The following is a 21999-nucleotide window of genomic DNA, read 5'->3' as shown; positions in this document are numbered from 1 at the left end:
AATTTATTACGAAATTTTCATTTTTATTTTGTAAGAAGTTTTTATATAAATATATATAAACTTATTGATTAATTCCCCTACCATTCCTTTTAAATTGACAATACATATTATTGAACTCTTTTACTCAGATTTTCTCACATATTTTATTATAAAAGGTTAAGCAGGCAAACAGTCAGATTATTTTTGTAACTGCAATATACAACAGCTATTAAACAGATTTTGAACTATCAGTTAAACAAAAGCATCTTTAATAAATGGCATAAATTTTAAAGGCAAGAAACAAAGGCAAATAAATCCCATGAAGTTCTAAGCAGCCGCCCTCAATACACATTTTGTACCAAATTATTCACCCCAGAGGGTAGGTATAGGAAAACAACAGGGAGGGGAAGGAAAATTATTGAAAACACTGCATGCCTGAACTCATTTTCACAACAATCCATGAATATTTAAGCCGGGTAATGTGTTTCCTTAGGCAGGTGAATACTTTGGAGGTCAGCTGCGAATATGCTAAATATTTGCGGTTTTCACGCGCTCAAAATGCCAAGTACTTTTTATTAAAGTTTAATACTAAGTACAGCTAAATTTGAAGAGCCGCTGTGTGGGCTTTTCGAAAGAGGCAAGTGGCGGGGGAAAATCATAGTAGCCGCGGCCGACATCCGCAACTTTGTGCAATAAATTATAATTTCCGCATGCTGAGCTTCTGTGTATTGTAATAGTATGATTTTCTTCGTTGATTTAACTTATGTTCGGGTTGCCTTTTTATTTTTAACAACACGTCTTCTTACTGCTAGTACTGTCGAGAGACTGCCTTCCACTTCTTCTCTGCAGCCGCTTTTCTTTATCGATATTTACTTATCGTACTGTTATAATTAACATAGATAGTGACACTATAATACCCTGGCTAGGGTTACCAATGATGCTCTTATCCTATTACAACTCGGCCATCCTGACAAAGAGAGCTCCCGATCTCTGTCTTTTATATGTGTATCTATCTTTATAACTAATGCTTATTGCCTATTTTCGCATCCAATGCTTAAAGTTTTGGCTATTCCAGATACCAACGTACGGGTTGCGAGATAATTGAAAGCCTTCTACATCCTTTAACAAGTATCTATCATTTTTTAAAATCTTTTCTATACTATAAGGCCCTTTATATCTTGGTATTAACTTTTTTGAAACTCCTGGTGTGCTATCAAAATTTTTTACCATGACATAGTCACCTATTTTATATTCTACTGATACTTTCTTCTTTTTATTAATCCGCTCTTCATTTCTGATTTGAGCTTCTTTTTGATATATTTCTCCACTCTTTCTTATATTTTCTAAATTTCTTTTATCACACGTGTTCACCTGTGTAAACTCTTCTAATTTTTCTTTTAATTCATCAACAACTTTTCCTTTCTGTTGTAATCCGAATAACATTTCGCTTGGAAATTTCTTTATGCTTTTGTGTTGTGTGTTGTTTATTGCATATTCAACATTTTCTATAATAACATCCCAATGTAAACCATTTTCTGGCTCCGCCATTTTTGCCATCATCGGACCCAAGTCTCTATTCAACCTTTCCACCTGACCATTTGCTTGCGGACAACCCGTTGCTATTTTAATATGCGTTACTCCCTCATTTTTTAAAAATTCATCAAACTCTTTTGCAGTAAAACAACTCCCTCTGTCCGATACAATGAACTTAGGTCTACTATACGCTCTGAAATAATCTTTTAATGCCTTAATCGCTTCTTTCGTACTTGTTGTCTTTGCTGTATATAGTCTAACAAATTTTGAAAATCCGTCAACCACCGCCAATATATATTTATTAACCCTTCCTGCATTAATTGGTCCATAATGGTCTATATGGATCATCTCCCACGGTTTGTTTCCTTTCGGTATGCTATGTAATAGTCCTTCACTCTTACCCGTCTTGGGGGCGAAGGCAATGCATTTTAAACAATTCCCTATATGCTTTATTGCTTTTTCCTTAATATATGGGAACCAGTAACTCTTTCCAATGGCATCGATCATCTTATCTCTCCCAGCATGTCCCAACTCATCATGATATTTGTAAAGTACATGTTCTTCCATATCCTTTGGTACATAAAAAACTAATCTGCCATCATTTGTTTTTCTGTAAATGACCCCATTTCTCATTTCGAATAGCTTGTGCTCTTCTTTTTCTAACATCTTTCTAATATCTACCAGTTTGTCATCTTTGCTTTGGCAAATAACTAAATTGTCCTCAAAACTATTGGATTCAATAACTAAAATGTCCTCATAACATCTGCTTAACGCATCCACATGTTGCATTTGCTTGCCCGATCTATGCACTAACTCAAAATCGTAATTTTGTAGTTCTAACGCCCATCTAGCAATTCTCGGATTTAAATCTATTTTGTTAAGCGTTAAAGTTAAAGAGTTGCAATCTGTCATTATTTTAAATCGTTTTCCCTGCAGATATATACGAAATCTGCGTAATGCGTAAATGATGGCTAGCGTTTCTAACTCAAAACTATGATATTTAGACTCTACTTCGGTTGTTCTTTTAGAAAAATAAAAAATCGGGTGTAATTTCCTATCTTCTTTTTTTTGAAATAAAACAGCCCCAAATCCCACTGCGCTGGCATCACAATGTAGTTCTATTTCTTCTTTGTAATTATATATTGATAGTACTGGCGCCTCTAACAATTTATCTTTTAACATATTAAAACACTTAAACTCCTCTTCTCCAAACTTGAATTTCTTATCTTTTTTCAATAAATCATATAAGGGTTTAGCTAATATAGAAAAGTTTAAAATGAACCTCCTGAAGTAGGAGCATAACCCTAGGAAACTTTGTACTCCCTGAATTTTGTTTGGTATTGGAAAGGATTTAACCGCTTCTAACCCTTTTTCATCAGCCCTAACGCCTTTACTATCCACCACAAATCCTAAATATTTAACGCTGCTTTTAAAAAATTCACACTTATCTAATTTCAACTCTAATTTGTTTTGCACCAGTCTTATAAACACTTCCTTTAAGGTCTCCATGTGTTCCTTTATGTTTGTACTTGCTATCATAATATCATCCATGTAAACAATTACCTTATTATCTTTTATCATATCACAAAATATGTTATTAACAAATCTTTGAAATACATGTGGCGCAGTTTTTAAACCCATGGGCATCCTAAGAAATTCATATTGTCCTAAAGGGGTAACAAATGAAGTGTATTTAATAGATTGCTCATTAACAAAAACATGAAAATACCCGTTTTTTAGATCCAACTTTGAAAATACTGTTTTTCCGCATAGTCTGTCTAATAAATCGTCGATCAATGGTAGCGGGTAGTTGTCTCTACATATAATTTTGTTCAGTCTTCTAAAATCAATACATAACCTCATGTCTCCAGTTTTTTTCTTCACTAGTACTATAGGTGATGCATACTCTGAACAACTTGGCCTAATGATTCCATCTTTTAAATAGTCGTCTAATAATTCTTGCAACTTTTCTTTTTCCATATAAGATAACCGCCTAGGTGTACAATTAAATACTTTGTCGTTTTCTAATCTTATGCTTAACTCATGTCTTAATTTTGGCTGATTTGGCCTTTTCGCTTTTACATAAGTATTTTCAAATAAATTTTCAAATTCACACTTTGTGCTGTAATCAATATCTTCACTTAAAATATATATATTTTCTCTTTTGTTAGAATCTTCCCAACTTATTGTTAAGATATCCTTCTCAAAATTCTCTTCTAAGACTCCCATGATTTCGCTATTCACTGGCGCTTCATTAACATGATTATTAATTTTAACTGCACTGTTTCCTATATCTTCTATAATCACTTTTTCAATCCCGGTTTGATTATAGATAATTTCATCACTAACAACTTCTTCACTATCAGGTTCGAGCTTAAGCTCTCCATAACTAACTATCTCATCACTAACAGTTTCGATCCCAATCACTTCATTTCTAACTATTTCACCACTAATTATTTTATTTCTAACTATCTCATCACTACCAACTTTATCACCAAGCGTTTCCGGACTAACAATTTTCTCACTAACTAATTCATCACTACCAGTTTCATTACTGACTATTTCCTTATTAACGATTTTATCATTTAACAATATAGTTTCATTTTGCTCGTGTTTGATATCTTCATCGTCCACTTTTTTTTGTTTTTCTTTGTAGCTTGTAGCTATGATATCATTTTTACCATTATTCTGGTGATCAACTTTATGCCCGTTCACAATTTTTAATGTTCTTAAATCAATATTTAAACCAAAAGAATCCATAAAATCTCTACCAAGCACAGCGTCATACCTCATAGACTCATTTGCCACAATTATAACATTAAAATAAACATTTATTAACTTTTTCTTCATAAAACATAAAATTTTTCCAAAATTTTTCAATTTACTTTCATTTAAACCTACATACGAATTTGCATCTGGCATACGCTTTACTTTTAATGGCACAAACTTTTCCTTTAAAAATGAAATAGGGCTGCCAGAGTCTATAAGGCATTCTGCAATTATTGATTTGTTAAATGAGTTACTAAAATGAATTCTTAAGTATCTTACATATTTGTTTTCCATATCATACTTTTTATTTGGACATCCTGCTATTAAATGATCCTTTGAGCCGCACGCATAGCAAGATCCTGCCTCCCGTTTGGGCTTTAAACAATCTTTGGCCCAATGGCCCTTAACATTGCAATTGTAGCAACGTTGTTGTTTGTCCGCCTGTGCTTCCTGTGCAGTTTGTTTCACTACATGGTTTCGTACCCGTTTAATTGGCAACTTTATAGCTGCAAACGCACGTAAAATTTGAGCCGGATTGGTAAAGCAATGCATACTAGCTTGAGTGCGCAAGTTTTCGCAAGGTATGCCTCGAATAATACCCTCCATTAACTCCTCTACATCAATGTTGATGTCCTGTGCCAATATGCTTTTTTCGCTAAAATATGTGGCGAACACCTCATCTGGTTTCCAAACCCGATCCTCGAACTTCTGTCGTAGTTCCGACTTCGAAAATCCTCCCCCGAAGGCCAAAACCAATTGATTTAGCATCTCGTCAATCGGAGCAATGATGCGCATAGGGTCTGCATGCAACCACTTCAAAGCACCGCCTTTCAATTTGCTTATACAAAGCAAGTGCTGTTGCATATCATTTAGTCTGTAGATCTTGGCCACATTGAAGAATTGCATTACCCATTTACGCACCTCACTTTCTCCAGTAAATTCTAATAAAATTTCCTTGGCTAACATCATCGCTCCAGTTTGGATGCAATTATTTAAGTTGCCTCCGACAGCGTTGCCACTTTCGTCGATCCTTCCAGCTGCCCCAGCGTTGCCCGCTGCACCAGCGTGATCAGCTGCACCAGCGTTGCCATCCGTTCCAGTGTAATCAGCTGCACCAGCGTTGCCATCCGTCGACCGTGGTCTTTCTTCAGTGTGACCATCCTCTAGCTGCAATAAATCGCCGACTTCACTTTCTTGCTCTCCCCCGTCGCTCCCGCCGATGTGCGAGTTGCGGTTCACCGTTACTTGAAATTCTTCTAGGAATTTTCGAGACGCTTCAATTTCGAGACGCATCAATTTCAGCATCTCGGCGCCATTTGCTATTTCGTCACGCTGTTGTTGCATTATGTTTTGCAACTCATTTTGAGCCTCAATTGTCTGTTCCTTGTTACGTTGAACTTCAAGTTCCTTTGCAGCATCGTCTCGGATATCCACTGGTACCTTATTTAATCTCGCCATCAGCTCAGTTTTGGTACCCTCTGTTGGCAAATTTAGTAATGCCAACCAACTTTTCAATGTCGCTATTGACACGTCATTTATATTTATATTTTCCATTTTGTTGTGTTTTTTTTTTTTTTTTCTGAGTCAATCCCACTTCTGATATTGTAATAGTATGATTTTCTTCGTTGATTTAACTTATGTTCGGGTTGCCTTTTTATTTTTAACAACACGTCTTCTTACTGCTAGTACTGTCGAGAGACTGCCTTCCACTTCTTCTCTGCAGCCGCTTTTCTTTATCGATATTTACTTATCGTACTGTTATAATTAACATAGATAGTGACACTATAATACCCTGGCTAGGGTTACCAATGATGCTCTTATCCTATTACAGTATATATATATATATACATATATATATATGATTTTTTCGCACTGTGCCCTACACCTGAATGGCCAGAGATTCAGCCGCTGGGCAATGGCTCGCCTGGTCATTTCCCGGTTTTATGAAGCTTATGAAAAAGAGTGGGTGAAGAGGCGAATACAAAAAAAATGGTGTTGTGTGGTGCATGGCTGCAAGGTGTGCGCCAATTTCCGGCGTGAGTGGGCTTGCATGAGCTTGGGCTACTTTCAAAAGTATTTAAAATGTTTGCCTAGTGGTTCGTTTTTATTATATTTTGTTTGAGCAGAAAACTCAGCATATGTTGCCAGCGGCACAGCAGCTAAATTGTTATTAATTGCTCTTGAAATCCGTTGCAGCAGCTCTTCAGCATTCACCCAATTATTTAGGTATTTGCCCCCAAACAGTTTGCTAATCACTGGAGCTGCTCGTGTGTGTGCTGCTTTTGCAGTTTATTTTACTTGCTTCAGCGGCAACAGGGGCACTAACACTATCAAATAACTCTAGCAATAGGTTAATTAAAAAAATTTCTCATACGCACTGTTGACACACAGGACTTACGCCAGAGCCTAATGCATTTGCTTTCATAATCCGTTTATTATTTATAGTAAAAGTTCTTAATTTATATTTTTAATTTAGCAACATAATTAACTTGCATCATACATATTTCAATTTGCGCCACGCTTCAACTTCTTCAGCACACTGACACACATATTGCTACTCAATTTCCTATCGTGCTCCGGCATCGCGCACTTCCCATAAACGTGCTATAGATGAAATAAACGCGTGTTGTATGTGTTACATATTTAACAAACAGTATACCCGTGCAATCATTGCCAGCCAGTGTTTGGCATTTTCCTTGCTTTCCTTTTTTATAGCATAATTTTTATCATCTGCTTTTATTATGACCTGTGGCCATAAAAATTCTTTCAGTGGGTGTTTTAGTTGTGCGAGGCTCTATGTAATGAACGGATTGATGTAAGTTGGGCATATTTTTTTAAAAAAAAGCTCATCTGACAAAGTCATGCTGACTGCATAAGGTTGTTCTATTTAACTGAGAAACTGAAGCTACAGGCGTTAAAAATTGATAAGTGGGTTTTTGTATGCTCAATATATATATGAAGAATACGATATATGTTAGAAATTTCTATGTGCTGTCTGGTTGTTTAAATAAAAGTAATTCTATATTGCATGGTATATATATGTTACATACATTATTCAGAGAACGAAGAGCTAAACATAAAGAAAAAACATTAAAGAATAAATATATATAAGTTTATGTTACTTTTCCTTGTCGACTTTAACTTTATATGAAGATTGGCTTGAATAAATATATGTAGACTTAAATATTGATTTGATTAAATAAATATATATAGACTAGTTAATTTATATGCATTCAATTAAATTTTCATCTAAAGTTATTTTTATAAATCATCTATAATATATCTATATTTAATAATCTTTATATATATTTATTAAATCAAATCTCCATCCAAATTGACGACCGAAAAGGAAAAATAGAATACATTTTTATATTTTACCGAAACAAAGGGTAAGTCTTAGTCAAGCGCTCACATGCGGAGTATTCATGTTTCGTTTCTTTGTGCCCAATTTTCTGAACTACAACTCTTCTCTCTCTCTGTGTGAGTGTGTGTGTGTGTGTGTGTGTGTGTCCGCGTCCTGGTCTCTGGTCGTAACTTTCGCTCTGGGCACACAACGCTCCAGTTTTGTGGCATTGCAAAATGCATTTTATACGCAATAAAAATACACTTGCCGAGCGGTTTTACAGCTCGCCCGTTTCTGTTGGCTGTCGCTTCTTTTAGCGCAGTTTTGCCACCATAATATTTCCTACTTATAAAATAAAACCAAAAGTCAGTGGGTTTGCTGTATGCTCTGCTGTGTTTGTGCTTCTTTTATTTTTTTTTTTTTTAAAGAAAATTTAATGAGCTACTTAATGTTGTTGTTCAAGTGCTACTGCTGCTTGAGTTCGCTTTTTCTTTTATTTTACGATTTTAACAAGTTGGTTGTTAAATAAATTTAAATTACGCGGGCCGGGCGTCCTTTATTGTGTGCCACCCAGTACATTATGATATTGCAACACAAGAAAAAAGTTCAATTCATGGTTGCCAATGGCAAGCGTGCTGCCAATTTATTAACACTTCCAGCAAATACTTCATCATCATTTCAATAGCTATCGTTTATTTTGTTGCTGAGTGCAAAATATTTATGTTTTTACCTTTTTTTTTGATATAAACGAGATCTTTGGTACGCCGAAGATCCAATATCCTTGCAGACCCTACCTTTTCATAATGCTCATAATGCTTTGCCCGTATCTAAGAAGCACAGGGAATATAGTTAATGCTCATGATATCTTGATAAACAAAAAAGGATTTTAACGAACGATTATTTCTATGGCAGATATATGATATAGTAGTCCGATGTAAATAAGATATATAATAAAATAAAAATAAAATAAATAAAATTAAGGGAGCATAGTGAAATGGCAGCTACATGATATAGTGGTCCGATCCCTCTTTTGTGCACAAAGAGAGACTGAGAGACTAGTTCGCATAGAAACAGACGGACGGACATGGCTATATCGACTCGGCTGTTGATACTGATCAAGAAGATATATACTTTAGTAGGTCGGATATGTCTCCTTCGATGCGTACACATCTCACGAAAAATTTATCAAAACCTCTGCAAGGGTATAAAAATATGCCTGTTGAAAATAGCACAATCATGTTGACTGAATATTTAGCTCAGATTTATTCCTTCATTTTTTTTGTCTGATGACGCACAATTATGTTGATTTTCGAATTTTTTAGGGATGTGGTAATTGATGGTACTTTTACAGTATAAAAAAAGAATTGGTCGAACCGCAAGTTGCGCTTTATATATATATTTTAGAGGTTCCATTAAAAATAAGTTTGCAAAGATCATTTTGGGGTTAAGTTAAAGGAAATTTATAAAAAAAAATATTTAAGGTCATTTTTTTTAGATAGACTGAACGTTTTGTAAAGTTAAAATTTCGTACAATAAACTGATAAATTTAAATATTATTAATTTAAATGTCAATCGTTTCTTTTGGCATTAAAACTTTGCCAGAAACAACTGTAGTTTTGTACGCAAGCACACCCGCATTTGACAATCGACTGAATGAAACTTGATTTTCTTTTTGCTTGGAAAACCCGTGCACAAAAGGCAAATAAAATTAAATAGAGCGTAACATTTTGCATGCCGAATTCTTTCCTCTTCGTTTTTTTTTTTCGGTTCTTTTAAGAGCACTTTTATGCTCCTTCTTCTTATAAGGGGTTTCATGACAATTCGCTTGTCTAGAATCTCGTAACGCTCAATTTGGCAATAATTTATGTGAACTTCGAATAGCCCCTACATATTTATATTTGCAGACATAGTAACCTAAATTATATTACAATTCTTTTAAAGCTAAATTCCATGATAATTTTACATATACAATACTAAATGGAATGTCAGAATTACAATCATAGTTAAATTTTTATTTCAAAACCTCATTTTTGTTAGTACACCATATCAGTTGCTGTGTTTTAATTAATAAATTATGTTTAAAACTTCATGCAGGGGGCACACAAATTAAATAACATAATCAACGCTGAAAAATCGCCAAGCATATCATTTGAAAGAGGGGTTCAGGTGGTGCAGACGGACAAAGGGGGCACAACTGCATAGGCAATTGCGAAATGCAAATGAAAAGTAAATAATAAAATTGTTGTGCACTGCAAAATGGGAATCGGCAAATGATGTGGCCACCGTTGCATCAATGGCAACAATCATCAAATGCCATTGACAAACGAGGTCGAGCCGAAATCACATTAAAGACCATGCAAATGCCCAGAAGCGGTAATCAAATGTGCAGCATGTCCCATACAGACACACACAAAGGCACACCAATCCACACACACACACACATATATATAGGGACACACACACACATACGCCGTTCACCTTACAGTGTTCCCAGGTTTTGAATCGCAATTAGAGGGAGGCAGGTTTATGATTTGCATAAAGTGAAACTGAATTCACTTTAAATACAATTTTAAAAATAAATATGTCTTGATTTATTAATACAAGCGCACATATATTATTTTATTAAAATGCCTATGCTCACATTTAAAACATAAATAATTATTCATAAATGAAAGTTAATATAGCTTATTCATAAGATTGCCCAAAATTCAAGACGGATTTAATATGAAAATTTGCAGAATTCGCAAATGAAAATCGTTTTGGGAAATACAAAATTCAATGCACTTTTTGGCGGCGCAAAAACGAAAATTGTTGCCAAAATCCACTTTGGCATTTTGACGGGTATTTGAATCCGTAAATTGGGCCGAGCGATGAGTTTATTCAGGCCAAAGTCATAAATTGCACAAAAATCGTGGCTTGGGTGGGTTTGGGCTCGGGTTTGGGTTGACACGGCAGCTTCTGCAATGCTTCAGTTGGGCTATGCATGTTAAATGAAATTATTGCAGTGTTTTTTTTTTTTTTTTTTGGTTCGTTCCTCTAACTGTCGCACATGGCGTATGGGTAACGTGCGCTCAATTCATCAATCAGCGCGGCGTATAGACTGAGGCACATATTACTATGTGATATATATTCTTTTCCTGAACACCAAAACAAACAAATTGACTTAGATTTACGAGAGTGTGAGAGGGCGAGAGTGCGAGTGTGTGTGATTTGAGTGTGTGTTTGCCAGTTGACGCAGTGGGCAGCAACATTTGCGAGCAACCACTTGAAAGATCTATTAAGAACCATATTTGTTTATATATGTTTAATTTTTTTATTAATGTCTATAAGGTCAGTCCAAGAGAAAAAGGGAGAGACAAAATGAAACTAAGAACCTTAAAGAATTAATCGAGGGGCAGGGAGGTAAAGGGGATCAATATTGTAGAGAAAGAAAGAGGGGGAGAGAGAGAGAGAGAGATAGAGAGGGAGAGAGAGAGAGAGATTATCTAAGGAAAGGAAAAAAGGTAAGTGTTTTTATAAGAGACTCCAGCTGAGAGCGACAAGGAAATATAAGCACCCTTGTAATAAATAAATAGGTCCTATTTCCAATTGGGACATATAGAAAAATTCAGCAAAAAGAAGAAAAGAGAGAGAGAGACAGAGAAAGACGGAAGACAGGTATTTAGACGAACATAACAGGCTTAGTTTTAAGCACAAGGCGACACTTTTAAGGGCCAATCTTTTTCAATTAAAGTGCTGTATGTGTAGGTTATCAATCAGGCAAGTATCCTGTACAACTTTTGCAGCTGCTTCTCTGTCTGAACAGCAGAAAGTAGTTAGCTAAACATATTATGTCTAAGTATTTATATATCTAGTATGGATTCCCTGGTGTGGCCACTTATCTAAACGTATTTGCCAAACTTTGCCTGGGCCGAAACTCCACAGTAAGCCAAGTGGATTACGAGGCAGGCTCGTTAACACCGGCGGCTATTTAAAATGTTGCAAACACAACTCAATTACACTGCGTCGGCATCGACGCGTCCCCCCCAACCAGCCTCCTAGCAAACGTTCCTCGTCGCTTTGCAGAGGCCGAGCCAAATTCCGGGAGGCCGTCACACAAATTTACACATGGCTCGGAGTGTGAGTTTGGAGCGTTTTTTGGGCCAATTGATGGCAGTCAGTCTGGCCAGTGCCAGGTGTAGCTGTGCCGTCTGCAATTTCGTCTACTTCGGTGTGTGTGTGTGTGAGAGTGTGTCTGTGTGCGTGTTAATTACATTTGGCTTGCATTTGTGTAAAGTTGGCCAAAATTGAATTACAAGTTTTTGCCAGCATTTAGGCAAAGTGAGTGTGTTTTTTATCCGTGTTATTTTTGCTGGCCGATTTGGCCACACATGGCCGGGCCTGAGCACGAAAGTGCAAACTTTTCAGCACGCAGTCGAGAGTTTCTGGCAACAGTTGCGCCAAGTTGTTGGCAACTGATAACTAAAACGCTTCAAAGCAGCAGTTTTTTATCTACAATTTACTGCTTTGTTTTTTTGTTTATTTTCATTTATTTTAAATTTATTAAAAAGTATTTAGGACGTGCTAACAAAAAGGTCGTTTAAATCAAATTTAAATTTACGTGTTTTTTTTTTTTAAATTTAAAATTAATTAATGGATCTTGCTGGAGAATTATATTATTCTTGGCAAAATAAATATATTTAGAGAATAAATAAATAAATATTTTAATCTTTGTTTGCCAAATTTATAGGTTCAATTTCTTTCGATCTAATTTCGCACATTCTGAGTTGATAGTTGTTCGATGCTCTTGGGTTCCTTTTGGCATTAATAATGCATATAGAGAATTTCTTTAAGGAATGTTCAAGGAATCCTCAAGGATCTACAAGAGACTGTTTTCGTTATTTGCCTTCTTGTGCCAGTTCGTAATTCCATTTCGCTTTTCTTGAAAAGTCGGTCCGGCTCAAAGCTGCTAATGGAACTAGTTATTTCATGTCTTAACTTTCATAATTAGTTCCAATGCAAAAGAAGTCTCGAGAAGTGAACTCGGTTTACGGCGACGCCAATCAAAGCCAAACTGTAAACCACTGCACCACCCGCCTCTCTAACCCTTCTAAGTCACTGCATACACTTCACTAGCCTTTGGAGCATTTCAGTTCATTGTATAGCTTACTTTACCTTATTTGGCTGCGTTTCCTGCAGGCCTCATTAACCTTTTCGCTCAGCCCATTAATTGTCTTCTTTGTTGAGCATTGCCACGCCCACCCATTACGAAGCGCTAACAAACAATTTAATCGGGACAGCAGCGGCAACAGCAGCAGTAGGAGGATGAGGAGCAAGAGATGCTCTCTGGACGCCAAGTGCAAATAATAGAAATTCATTGCCAAATTGCATAGAAAATCGTTGAGAGGACTTGCAAGGACTTGGCGCCTCGGGCAACTTGGCAGCGCTCACCCAAAGTAACTTTCTGAGGCATCGTTTTAATTACCGCAAACGGTGGCAGTAAGCGCATTACGTATACGCCACGTTGCAGCTGCCGATAAAATCGCATTTAATGCGAGTTAATTAAAATGCGTCGTCTTTTGCTTAAGTTCACACCGCTCGCTCTTTAATTAAAACTTAATTTTAGGTTGCCCTCAAACTGCACTCCATTGCAACGCCTCACGCACGTATTGCGCCCTCGATCCAGTCAATATATTCCGACACCCGGGTATAGACGCCCGGCCAGCCCTCCAGTCCGCAGCGATTGCCAAACGAGACGACGCCCTCCAGATACCACGCCTCCCTGTAACGCATCAGAGGTCCACCAGAATCGCCGTCGCAGCTGTCTCGCGAGAAGTCGCCGCCTGCGCATAGTTGCGAGCTGATCACATTAATTCGCCGAGTGGCGAATTTCTCCGCACAGTAATTGGGATCAGCAACGGGCACATCCAGACGTTGCTTAATATTACTTTGACGCGCTGCAAAGAGATAAAGAGAGCATAATTGATTTGTACTCTACGTAAACTACAAAATGCAACTTTCAAGAGGAACAAAAAAATTCCCTAAAATTGGATAAATTTTCACATATTATTAAAGCTCAATTTGGTTAGAATACTGTGAGCTCGAATATAAAACTCACTGAGTAGCGTGCGTCCCCAGCCGCTGACAACCAGCAGCTCCTGGTTGTTGATGGCAGCTCGAGCGTTGGCCAAGGGCAGACAAACTGGTTGGATGTACTCATTGAGCTCGACAGGTGTACTCAGACGTATAAGCGCAATGTCGTGATGACGATCCCGACTGTTGCCATCGTATTGCGGATGCACAATGACCTCCTCGACGCCAACCTCCAGAACGGGCTTATTGCAGACGCCCTTCACGCAGTCCACCTCCTTGCTGAGATCATATTCGCCCAGGCGCACACGGTTGCTGCAGAGGAATAAGGTGTAGGTTAATGGATGAAGAATATTGTTAAGCCACTCACAGTTGTCCCACTTCGGTCTCGATTGCGCCCGTGACGCAGTGGGCAGCGGTTAGGATATAGCGATTGTTGATCAAGCTGCCGCCACAGTTGAGAAGTCTTTGGCCATCGCCTGGTAAAGAAAAGGTTAGTTAATACAGGTAGCGCTGACTACTAATCAAAGCTTATCAAAGCACTTACGACTTCTATACTCAAGCAATGCCATCCACACAAAGTCATCTAAGGCCGTATCGTTGCCGTTGTAGACCCGGTCGAGGAACGAGTTCGGGCCGCACGCAGGAGCATGTGGCAGCAGGTTGCCGCCCGACTGTCCGCCTTCTCTATTAGTGGGCGTGGTCTGCGGCCTTCTTGTTGTGGTTGTTGTTGTTGTTGTTGTCTGGCGATTCGCGTAGTTTGTATCAGGCGTGCAGCACACAAATGGCCGACGACCGAATCCATTCTCGCACTGGGAATCCCGCAGGAACAGGCGCTCATCGCTGCTCAGCAAGATCTGCTGCAGCACGTTCAGCAGGCTGGGACAATCGTAGATCGATATGCAGATGCCAGCATTTTGATTTGGATTGCGGCAATCTACAATTCAAGAATTATAATTAATAATGTTACAAAAGAAGGATTTTAAGAAAACATTTAAGTTTACAACATTTTATACCCTGAACCCATTGAAAAAGGATAAAAATGGTAAAATGTATTTGTGCACATGTATATAACAGGCAGTAGGAAGCATATCCGACCCTATAAATTCTTATTTTATATATATATTATATTCTTGATCAGCATCAACAGCCGAGTAGATCTAGCCATGTCTGTTTGTCCGTCCGTCCTTCCTTCCATCTGTCCGTATGTATAAACATAAGGATCTCAGAGCCCATAAGAGCTAGAGGCTACAGAAATTCCAGAATTTTAGCTGTACATTCTTCTAACGCCGACGCAGTTTGAGTTTGTTTTCGATATCCGTTATTCTATAACTTGCCCAATTTCCAAGTAATCGATTAAATTCAATATTGAAACCCTGATTTGTTATTTATTTTGATAAAGTTTTGCCAAACTGTGTGAAAAAAATATACACATTTTATCGACTTAATTTTCATGGCATACTGCTAATCTCTTCAGATTTTGTTATTTTATTAGAATTTCATATGAAATATCTGGTAAGCTAGATTTTCAAAATTTTTGACTTTTACCACTTTCAAAATCAAGGGTTCATTTGTCTCTCTTACTAGAAACGAGCGCATAGCGCGAGCAGCCTGTTGTGTTGTAATAAGAGTGTTTAGGGTATCCCCTAGTTGGTAGCTCCCGTGTAGCACCTCCTGAGGTTATAATATAATTTTGCTAAAGCTACGAAAAGTTTTGTACTCAGTGTTGTTTTTAAAACAAAATTTACATTTTATGAATTGTGTTGAAAGTTTTTTCATGACCAGTTCTGTTAAAGAACATTAAATAAATCTTTGGTTTAAGGCCCAAGTTTGATTTTCTAGCTTTCATTTCGCTACATTTAAAATACGTTTTAAAATATCTTTGTAAAATATAACCTGAGAAGTGGAGGCTGAAAAATATGGGTGAACTTTATATTTCCTCGAAGGCTGAAGCTTACGAAGCTGAAATTTTGACTGAAACTCTAACGTCTCAAAAGTAAGAATAAGGTTATGATTTTGGTACATTCGCCCACTAAGAGTGGGTCAAAGTCTCTTTGAAAATATTAAAAACGACGCAAATAATATTAATATAATTAATATTGTTTTAATTTGTAGCACGAACATAAGAAATTGTATTCCTTAAATGCACAATTTTATGGATGAGTGGTGCAAATTTTATCGGCTTGACCAAAACGCAAAATCCAATCCAAAACGGTGATCCAATAGCCAAACATAATGCTTTTATTTTTTATCTCAAAATATCAAAATTGATTAGTATATTTTAATATATATCCTTATCGAATAAAATAGATATATCGTACAACTAATCTGGAACTCAACAGGACCGGCAATCCAGTATGTCCATGATTGTGGGGCATCGCATAGATTAATTTTCTCCAAAACTGGGGATCATCACGTCGCAAATACGTATTTAATTTCATGTAGGTTTCCAGGTCGTTAAAATCTTCGACTTCTGGATAAATATATATTGTCTTTGGTAATTGCATCTTTTTTTTGTAATGTTATTTTAGTTCCTTTTTTTATCATAAGCACTTAATTGTTGGTGTGTCTACTGAGTAGAGTCGACAGCAAGTAATGCGGTCAGTTAAGAGTTCGAGCCCTGCCAAGGGAATTTTTTTTATTAATTTCTATGGTATTGGAATAAGAGGGTTCAGGGTATGCCCTAGTCGGGAGCTCCCGACTAGAACCTCTTACTTGTTAAATATAACATCTGTCCAAAATGCATTTCAATACAGTTAATATTTTTGCGATCCTCAATCATATTAGACGAGTTGACAACAAACGATACCAACGGCATTGCATCGCAATTGCATATCCATGAATTGCCTGATAGTCGTATTGTACTTGATCTATTGGAGAGAAACTCGAGCACTTGGTTATCAAGAGTTTTCAAACTATTTTTGCTTAGATCCAAGTAGGTTAAATTAGGTGGCAGTTAAGCCACAGTTAAATGTGATTCTGTAATTGGCCACATGCAGCTCTCGAAGATTAGCATAGCCATATAAGGTTGAGTCTGGTAATTCAGACAGGTTTTTGTTATTAAAGTTGGGATAGATGAATCTGGAACTAATCCAAATGGCTCCATGGGAGAGAATTCTCTTTTAAATCTAATTTTTGTACGATCTAAAGTGCAATCAGAGGCAAAGGGACATGTTTTATAAATAATGTCTCTTTTGAAAATACACCAGTTGAGAGCTAAGTACAAATAAAGGCAGTTGTATTATATTTATAAATCCAGTCAAGGTTTGTATATGCAGATATAATATCAATTATGCCTAATTTTGAATATTTTTGAAGATATTGTTATCCAGGTAAATGGTCGTCTTCACTTATGGAATATTTAATTTCCTAATATTCCAAATTATTTTGTAATTCTTCTGAACTGAAAAGATAAGCTTCTCACAGCCAAAAAAAAAAAACAATTTAGTCAGTTATTCTCATTCATTGTTAATAAACATACCTGAGCCAGTCAAACTGTTTGAATCTTAGAAATCTGAGATGCAAAGATTTTAAATTAGTTAAATCTTTAAAATGGTCTGAAGTAAGGTCATACATTTTTAAGTTATTGAATATTATTTTTGATAAATTGCTCAGACCTTCAAACATTTCTTTATGAATATTCAAGCCGATTCGATCATAATGAGTATTATTCACATGAAATAGTTCCAATTTTGGCATTCTTCTTAAAAACAATTTACCTAATGTAAATATATTCCGTCCATATTCATATATTGGCAAAATGGAAGTTTTGAAAATCGATATTTTCAGTTCTCTAAGTTAAGGTTTATTGGTGGAGCCAAAAAGTGCGTAGTTATGATCATTCGGTAGAGTTCTCAAAATATGAAAACTCTTCTGTGTCCCATATTATTGTACTTTTTTATACTTATTGAATTAATATGTGTATTGCTGCAATTCCTCAAAATTATGTTGTATTGTTCAAACATTTCGCAAATCGGTGAGTTTTGTAAATATCTTTGTATTAATTTAAAATCATAAAACAAACTGATTGCTTTTTGATCCACATCACAAGTTCCCTTGATATCATTAATATTGCAAAATGAAGAGGAACACTTAAATTCAAGAGTGTCGTCTGTTAAAGTCAGCTTACACGAAGTCGGTTTTATGATATGTATCTCTTCTGGCGGGCAAGCCTTTTTAAATATCAACCGATACATGAAAAAATGATTTGTATGGATTCTTACTGAATTTAAATCAGCATTTACTCTATCGATTGCAAAACATATGCAACAACTTTGAATTATTTTTAACCACATTTTATATGCGCCCTTGTTACAGTACAATTAGGTTTCACAGTCAAATTCGAACTGAACCAACGTTTGGCATATTCGCTATAGAACTGTTTCCTGCCAAACACGGTTATAAATAACTTCATATATGCAATGCTGATATTGTAGCCCTTAGGGATTCTCAGTGCAAAACTTTATACCTTGATCCCATTAAAAATGGGTAAAAAGGGTATAATGTTTCTGTGCAAAATGTAAATGAATGTAAATGAATGACCGATTAAAATCGATGTCGAATTCCTGTTTTTTTTCATCATCAAATTGTTTTGTTGCTTCAAGAATAGTATATATATACATAAAGTAACTTTCATTTTATAGCTAACGCCACCTCCCGTTAACACCATATAGCTATAAATTAAGTTATGAACCATGTACGTATTGCCCACCACTTTAAGCTACAATTTTAATGCAATTGTCATTTTGATCATACATATTCTATGTCACAATATGAAGTACTGTAGAAAATTTTATTAATATGGGCTAAGAAACACAATAGTTGTGTTTTGCCAGCGCACGTGTAAGCAGCAACAAGCGCAAATTCCAAAAATTTCTGTATACATGTACACCACACATTCATGCGCGTCTACTTCGAGTTCTATCAACAGCATTGCAATTGCGATTGTATTGTTTTCTGTGCTGCTATTTTAGGTCTTTTTATTTTTTGTTTTCTCATTAAGAATGAATAATTGGTGTGGCTGTTGGGTAGAGGCAGAGACAAGTAGCGCCGTCTGTTGCGAGTTCGAACCATACAAAGAAAACTATTTGTATTATTTTTTTGGCTGGTGTGGCTGTTGAGTAGGTGCGGCGGCAAGTAATGCGGCCAGTTGCGAGTTCGAGCCCTGCCAAGGGAGCTTTTCTTTTTGATTTATCTGTATTATATAAGAGGGTTCAGGGTATTCCCAAGTCAGAAGCTCCCGAGTAGAACCTCTTGTTTTTTTATCAAATGTAATAAAAAAATTTCAACATTAATTAAATTTATAAGCTCCATTTGAATAAAGGCATTAATAGTCTACTTGCAAGCCAATGCAACTAAGGCTTGTCGGTAAAAAATGTTCTCTGTTATACGAATAGTTTAAAACGTGATAGTATCAGTACTTATATCTTAACTAAATACAGAATTAATTTTTCATATAAATATTTATTTAGCTTCAATATTGAAATCAAGATCGGTCAAAGGTTTTGCAAATAAATACAGGACGCAATCTACTTTAGAGGCACAACAAAAATCTCGGAAAAATATATTTAAAAATATGCCAGTTTCGAGCGAAGCTCTTATCAATAATGCTGTCTAGTTATAATGTTTAATGAATATATTTAAGTCTTTTATAAATATATTCACATGCATATTTTGTTTTACTAAGTATATAGGCGTAGACAGAATTAAGTTCAATTGTTATTGATACAAAAGCCAACATGCAATGATGACATTATTTGTTGTTTCAATATTTTCAGCTCGTTTGTAATTAAATTGATGGTCAAATCCAAAAGTCGAATCAATCGGCTTGTCAATGAACCAGGCCACGAGTCGAAAGTGAATAGCCTGTCATTCACTTTCTTAGATTCAGGGCGCCAAAGTGAGCACAGAACTCAAAGCTAATAATCAATTATAATTAATGCTGACTTGATGATAGCCAGAGACAGGGACAGGGACGGGCCCAGGCAAGATATGGATGCGGAGATTGGGGCGGCTGTCGAGTCATAGAGTCAATTTCACAGCGTGTGATTCACTTAAAACCTGTTAATTGCGCGCTTTGTACTAACTTTGTTGTGTGTAAACTGTGCGCTGCAGCAGCGCTGCGATGAGCAGAAATCCCAGAGATCTTTGAGTTGATATCATAGCGGGAAATAACACTAAAATGCAATAATCATACGAGAATTTATATGGTTCTGTTAGACAAAAATTCACATTCGATTTATATATGCACGCGACTCGACCTTGACGCGGTCACTAATCGAGTCGAACTGATTTCAGCGACAGCTGAGGCGGATCTTTAAATAGCGCGAGAGAACATTTTAGCAGCCGATCACTGACTGTGCTCGCTCCCAAACCTGTTGTTAAGAGAGCATTAAGACGGCTGTGTGAGCTTTGAGCGAGAATTTGTGTTAATGCTGCAGCTAGGTGGGAACGTGAGAGAATGAATGTTACGTGAGAGTATGAACTGGAATGAAAGTGGAACAAGAGTAGGAGCGAGAAAAGGAGCTGAAATGAAGGCGAGCACAGTAATTAGTTTTAAAGTGAGAGCGAGCGTGGGAAGAAGCTTTCAAGAGTGACATAACGACAGATAAGCTGAAGAGCAGTCACTGCACACAATTACAAGCAAATAAAAACTATGATTAGTATTCAAATAAAAGTTTTTAGGATATTATGCCATTGAAAAAAGTTCAACACAGAGCAATTATTACAATAAGCAATATGCCAAGATATGCTTAGTATTTATACTCAAATCCAACACTGTACACAGTTAGGAAAATCTTGTAAACAAAATAAAATAATAATATAAACAATTCAACCATAGACATACACACGTGAATTTATTGAAAATGGCCACAGAAGATGAGCCCGACCCAATGGCACTAGTTTTCAGGGAAACAGCTTCGTCGCGTGCGAAGTCATTGTCAAAATTGTATTCTAGGGATAGTGCAGCTGTACGTCGAACAACCACCATCAGAGTGCCAAATGTGGATCAAAGCACATCGCTGAATCGATTCAAAGGCCGCCATGAGCAGGATGGCGAACGACCCAATTATGCCAGGGGATCTGTTTTACGTTTGTCAGACCATGACCATAGGCATCATCATAAAGATGCCGCCGATATGCGCAGTTGTGAGCCCAGCTTTACAAAATTCAAGATACCCTAGTGAGTAATCGGGCAGTTGTAAGCGATAGACTACCTTAGATATCCTTCGTATAGTGAGATGATATGCGCCAAACGGTATCAGGATTCAATCAAGGCTTACGAGGCACAACTGGTGCATGAGATCAAGCAAAATGTTAACTTTCAAAAAACTGCAGCCGATGCCTGTTATTTTATGCGGTAAGCTAGGTAGATCAACCGAAATATATGCACGGATATTTAAATATATAAGCACCTACGCATATAGATGCATATCATATACGACATTTTGGCCACCATTGCATAATATGACTGAGGTGAACCGCACGAGCAAGAATTTCTTTAAACTCAACGAAAAGGAGAGATGGCGCCTGCAGAATATAATGGATACCGATATTACATGAATGTTAAACCATTTTGTATTTTTTTTAAGTGCAAGTACCAATAAAGAATGTGCCATGAAATATACACAAACGTTTTTTAATATTTATCACTCATACGCAGCGTGACACCAAACAGTCAACAGGTCAGCAGGGGTTTGTGGCTTGAGGGGCGCAATGAAAATATGCAATAACTGTGCTCTGATTTTAGTTCCCATCAGAGTCATCTGCGTTGCTGTGACAACTGCTGATAATCAGTGGCTTAATATTTAAGCTTTCAGTGAGTTGCTTGCCACACGAAACCCCAGAATTTTTCTTTTGTTTGTTTTTTTTCTTGAGAATTCTGGAATGCTTTCAAATTGCTCTTTTAATACCAAAATCAATAAGTTCTCGCGTATTATCTATAAAAAGTCTAAAATATATATAATATATAATAGCAGTTATTCATCGAATTTCCCAATGTGTTGGTATTTCTGTAATTTAAAAATCACAGCAGACCAATTACACAGAATTGTCGGAAAATATAGCTACAGCTTACTTTCTCATGACATATGTCAAATGATATATATATAAACTAAATATAAAACCGGTTATTTATATAGTGAAATGTGAATTAAATTCTGCCAATTTAAAACAGCGCAATAATAATGCGGTCAGAGCGTTTTTTTCTATATTCACACCGAAAATTCTTATTCTAATGATATAGTGCAAAACTGATAAGTCGAATAAACGAATCATTAAAAATGGTGTAATGGTTGAGCTTAAAC

At 36.5% G+C, this 21999-nt stretch overlaps 3 protein-coding genes and 1 long non-coding RNA gene across 6 annotated transcripts; 2 read left to right on the top strand and 2 right to left on the bottom strand.

Annotated features, from left to right (window-relative positions):
- Positions 1-721: 721 nt before the first annotated feature.
- LOC138910923 (uncharacterized) lies at positions 722-6109 on the bottom strand. 2 transcript variants are annotated; one of them, XM_070207117.1, is made up of 2 exons: positions 4561-6109; positions 722-4505 (listed from the first exon to the last, which is right to left on the bottom strand). In XM_070207117.1, exons 1-2 carry the CDS (start codon positions 5833-5835, stop codon positions 4494-4496), a joined length of 1287 nt encoding a protein of 428 aa, XP_070063218.1. In that variant the 5' UTR covers positions 5836-6109; the 3' UTR covers positions 722-4493. The 2 variants fall into 2 exon arrangements, with proteins under 2 accessions (XP_070063218.1, XP_070063217.1); XM_070207116.1 differs by having other exon boundaries at positions 4583-6109.
- Positions 6110-13180: 7071 nt separating this feature from the next.
- Sp7 (Serine protease 7) lies at positions 13181-19978 on the bottom strand. The gene is made up of 5 exons (XM_002056408.4): positions 19780-19978; positions 14241-14630; positions 14064-14172; positions 13722-14008; positions 13181-13560 (listed from the first exon to the last, which is right to left on the bottom strand). Exons 1-5 carry the CDS (start codon positions 19853-19855, stop codon positions 13262-13264), a joined length of 1161 nt encoding a protein of 386 aa, XP_002056444.1. The 5' UTR covers positions 19856-19978; the 3' UTR covers positions 13181-13261.
- Positions 15238-16174, top strand: LOC116650300 (uncharacterized). Its single transcript, XR_004303279.2, has 3 exons — positions 15238-15689; positions 15809-15907; positions 16004-16174. It is a non-coding gene; the product is annotated as an uncharacterized lncRNA (long non-coding RNA).
- A 479-nt stretch (positions 19979-20457) lies between the features above and the next one.
- LOC26531509 (uncharacterized) lies at positions 20458-21320 on the top strand. 2 transcript variants are annotated; one of them, XM_032433791.2, is made up of 3 exons: positions 20458-20876; positions 20931-21062; positions 21121-21320. In XM_032433791.2, the coding sequence occupies exons 1-2, from the start codon at positions 20560-20562 to the stop codon at positions 21055-21057; spliced, it is 444 nt and encodes a 147-aa protein (XP_032289682.1). In that variant the 5' UTR covers positions 20458-20559; the 3' UTR covers positions 21058-21062; positions 21121-21320. The 2 variants fall into 2 exon arrangements, with proteins under 2 accessions (XP_032289682.1, XP_015026288.1); XM_015170802.3 differs by having other exon boundaries at positions 20459-20876; positions 20931-21053.
- The last annotated feature ends 679 nt before the right edge of the window (positions 21321-21999 follow it).

This window comes from Drosophila virilis, chromosome 2, assembly GCF_030788295.1.
Source record: "Drosophila virilis strain 15010-1051.87 chromosome 2, Dvir_AGI_RSII-ME, whole genome shotgun sequence".
NCBI classification, from domain to species: Eukaryota; Metazoa; Arthropoda; class Insecta; order Diptera; family Drosophilidae; genus Drosophila; species Drosophila virilis.
The sequence above is the reverse complement of the archived record's forward strand: the minus strand, read 5'-3'. Positions and strand labels throughout refer to the sequence as shown.

What these genes read in the sequence shown, in the direction of transcription:
- Sp7 (XM_002056408.4), bottom strand. Translation starts at nt 19,855, where the DNA reads ATGATATCAACTCAAAGATCTCTGGGATTTCTGCTCATCGCAGCGCTG. An exon ending in CACAGTTTACACACAACAAA is followed by an intron (nt 14,631 to 19,779) that starts GTTAGTACAAAG and finishes CTTGAATTGTAG; the next exon opens with ATTGCCGCAATCCAAATCAA. An exon ending in ATTGCTTGAGTATAGAAGTC is followed by an intron (nt 14,173 to 14,240) that starts GTAAGTGCTTTG and finishes TTTCTTTACCAG; the next exon opens with GCGATGGCCAAAGACTTCTC.
- LOC138910923 (XM_070207116.1), bottom strand. Translation starts at nt 5,835, where the DNA reads ATGGAAAATATAAATATAAATGACGTGTCAATAGCGACATTGAAAAGT. An exon ending in GCAGGATGTCCAAATAAAAA is followed by an intron (nt 4,506 to 4,582) that starts GTATGATATGGA and finishes CAATAATTGCAG; the next exon opens with AATGCCTTATAGACTCTGGC.
- LOC26531509 (XM_015170802.3), top strand. Translation starts at nt 20,560, where the DNA reads ATGGCCACAGAAGATGAGCCCGACCCAATGGCACTAGTTTTCAGGGAA. An exon ending in ACAAAATTCAAGATACCCTA is followed by an intron (nt 20,877 to 20,930) that starts GTGAGTAATCGG and finishes TCCTTCGTATAG; the next exon opens with TGAGATGATATGCGCCAAAC. An exon ending in GATGCCTGTTATTTTATGCG is followed by an intron (nt 21,054 to 21,120) that starts GTAAGCTAGGTA and finishes CTACGCATATAG; the next exon opens with ATGCATATCATATACGACAT.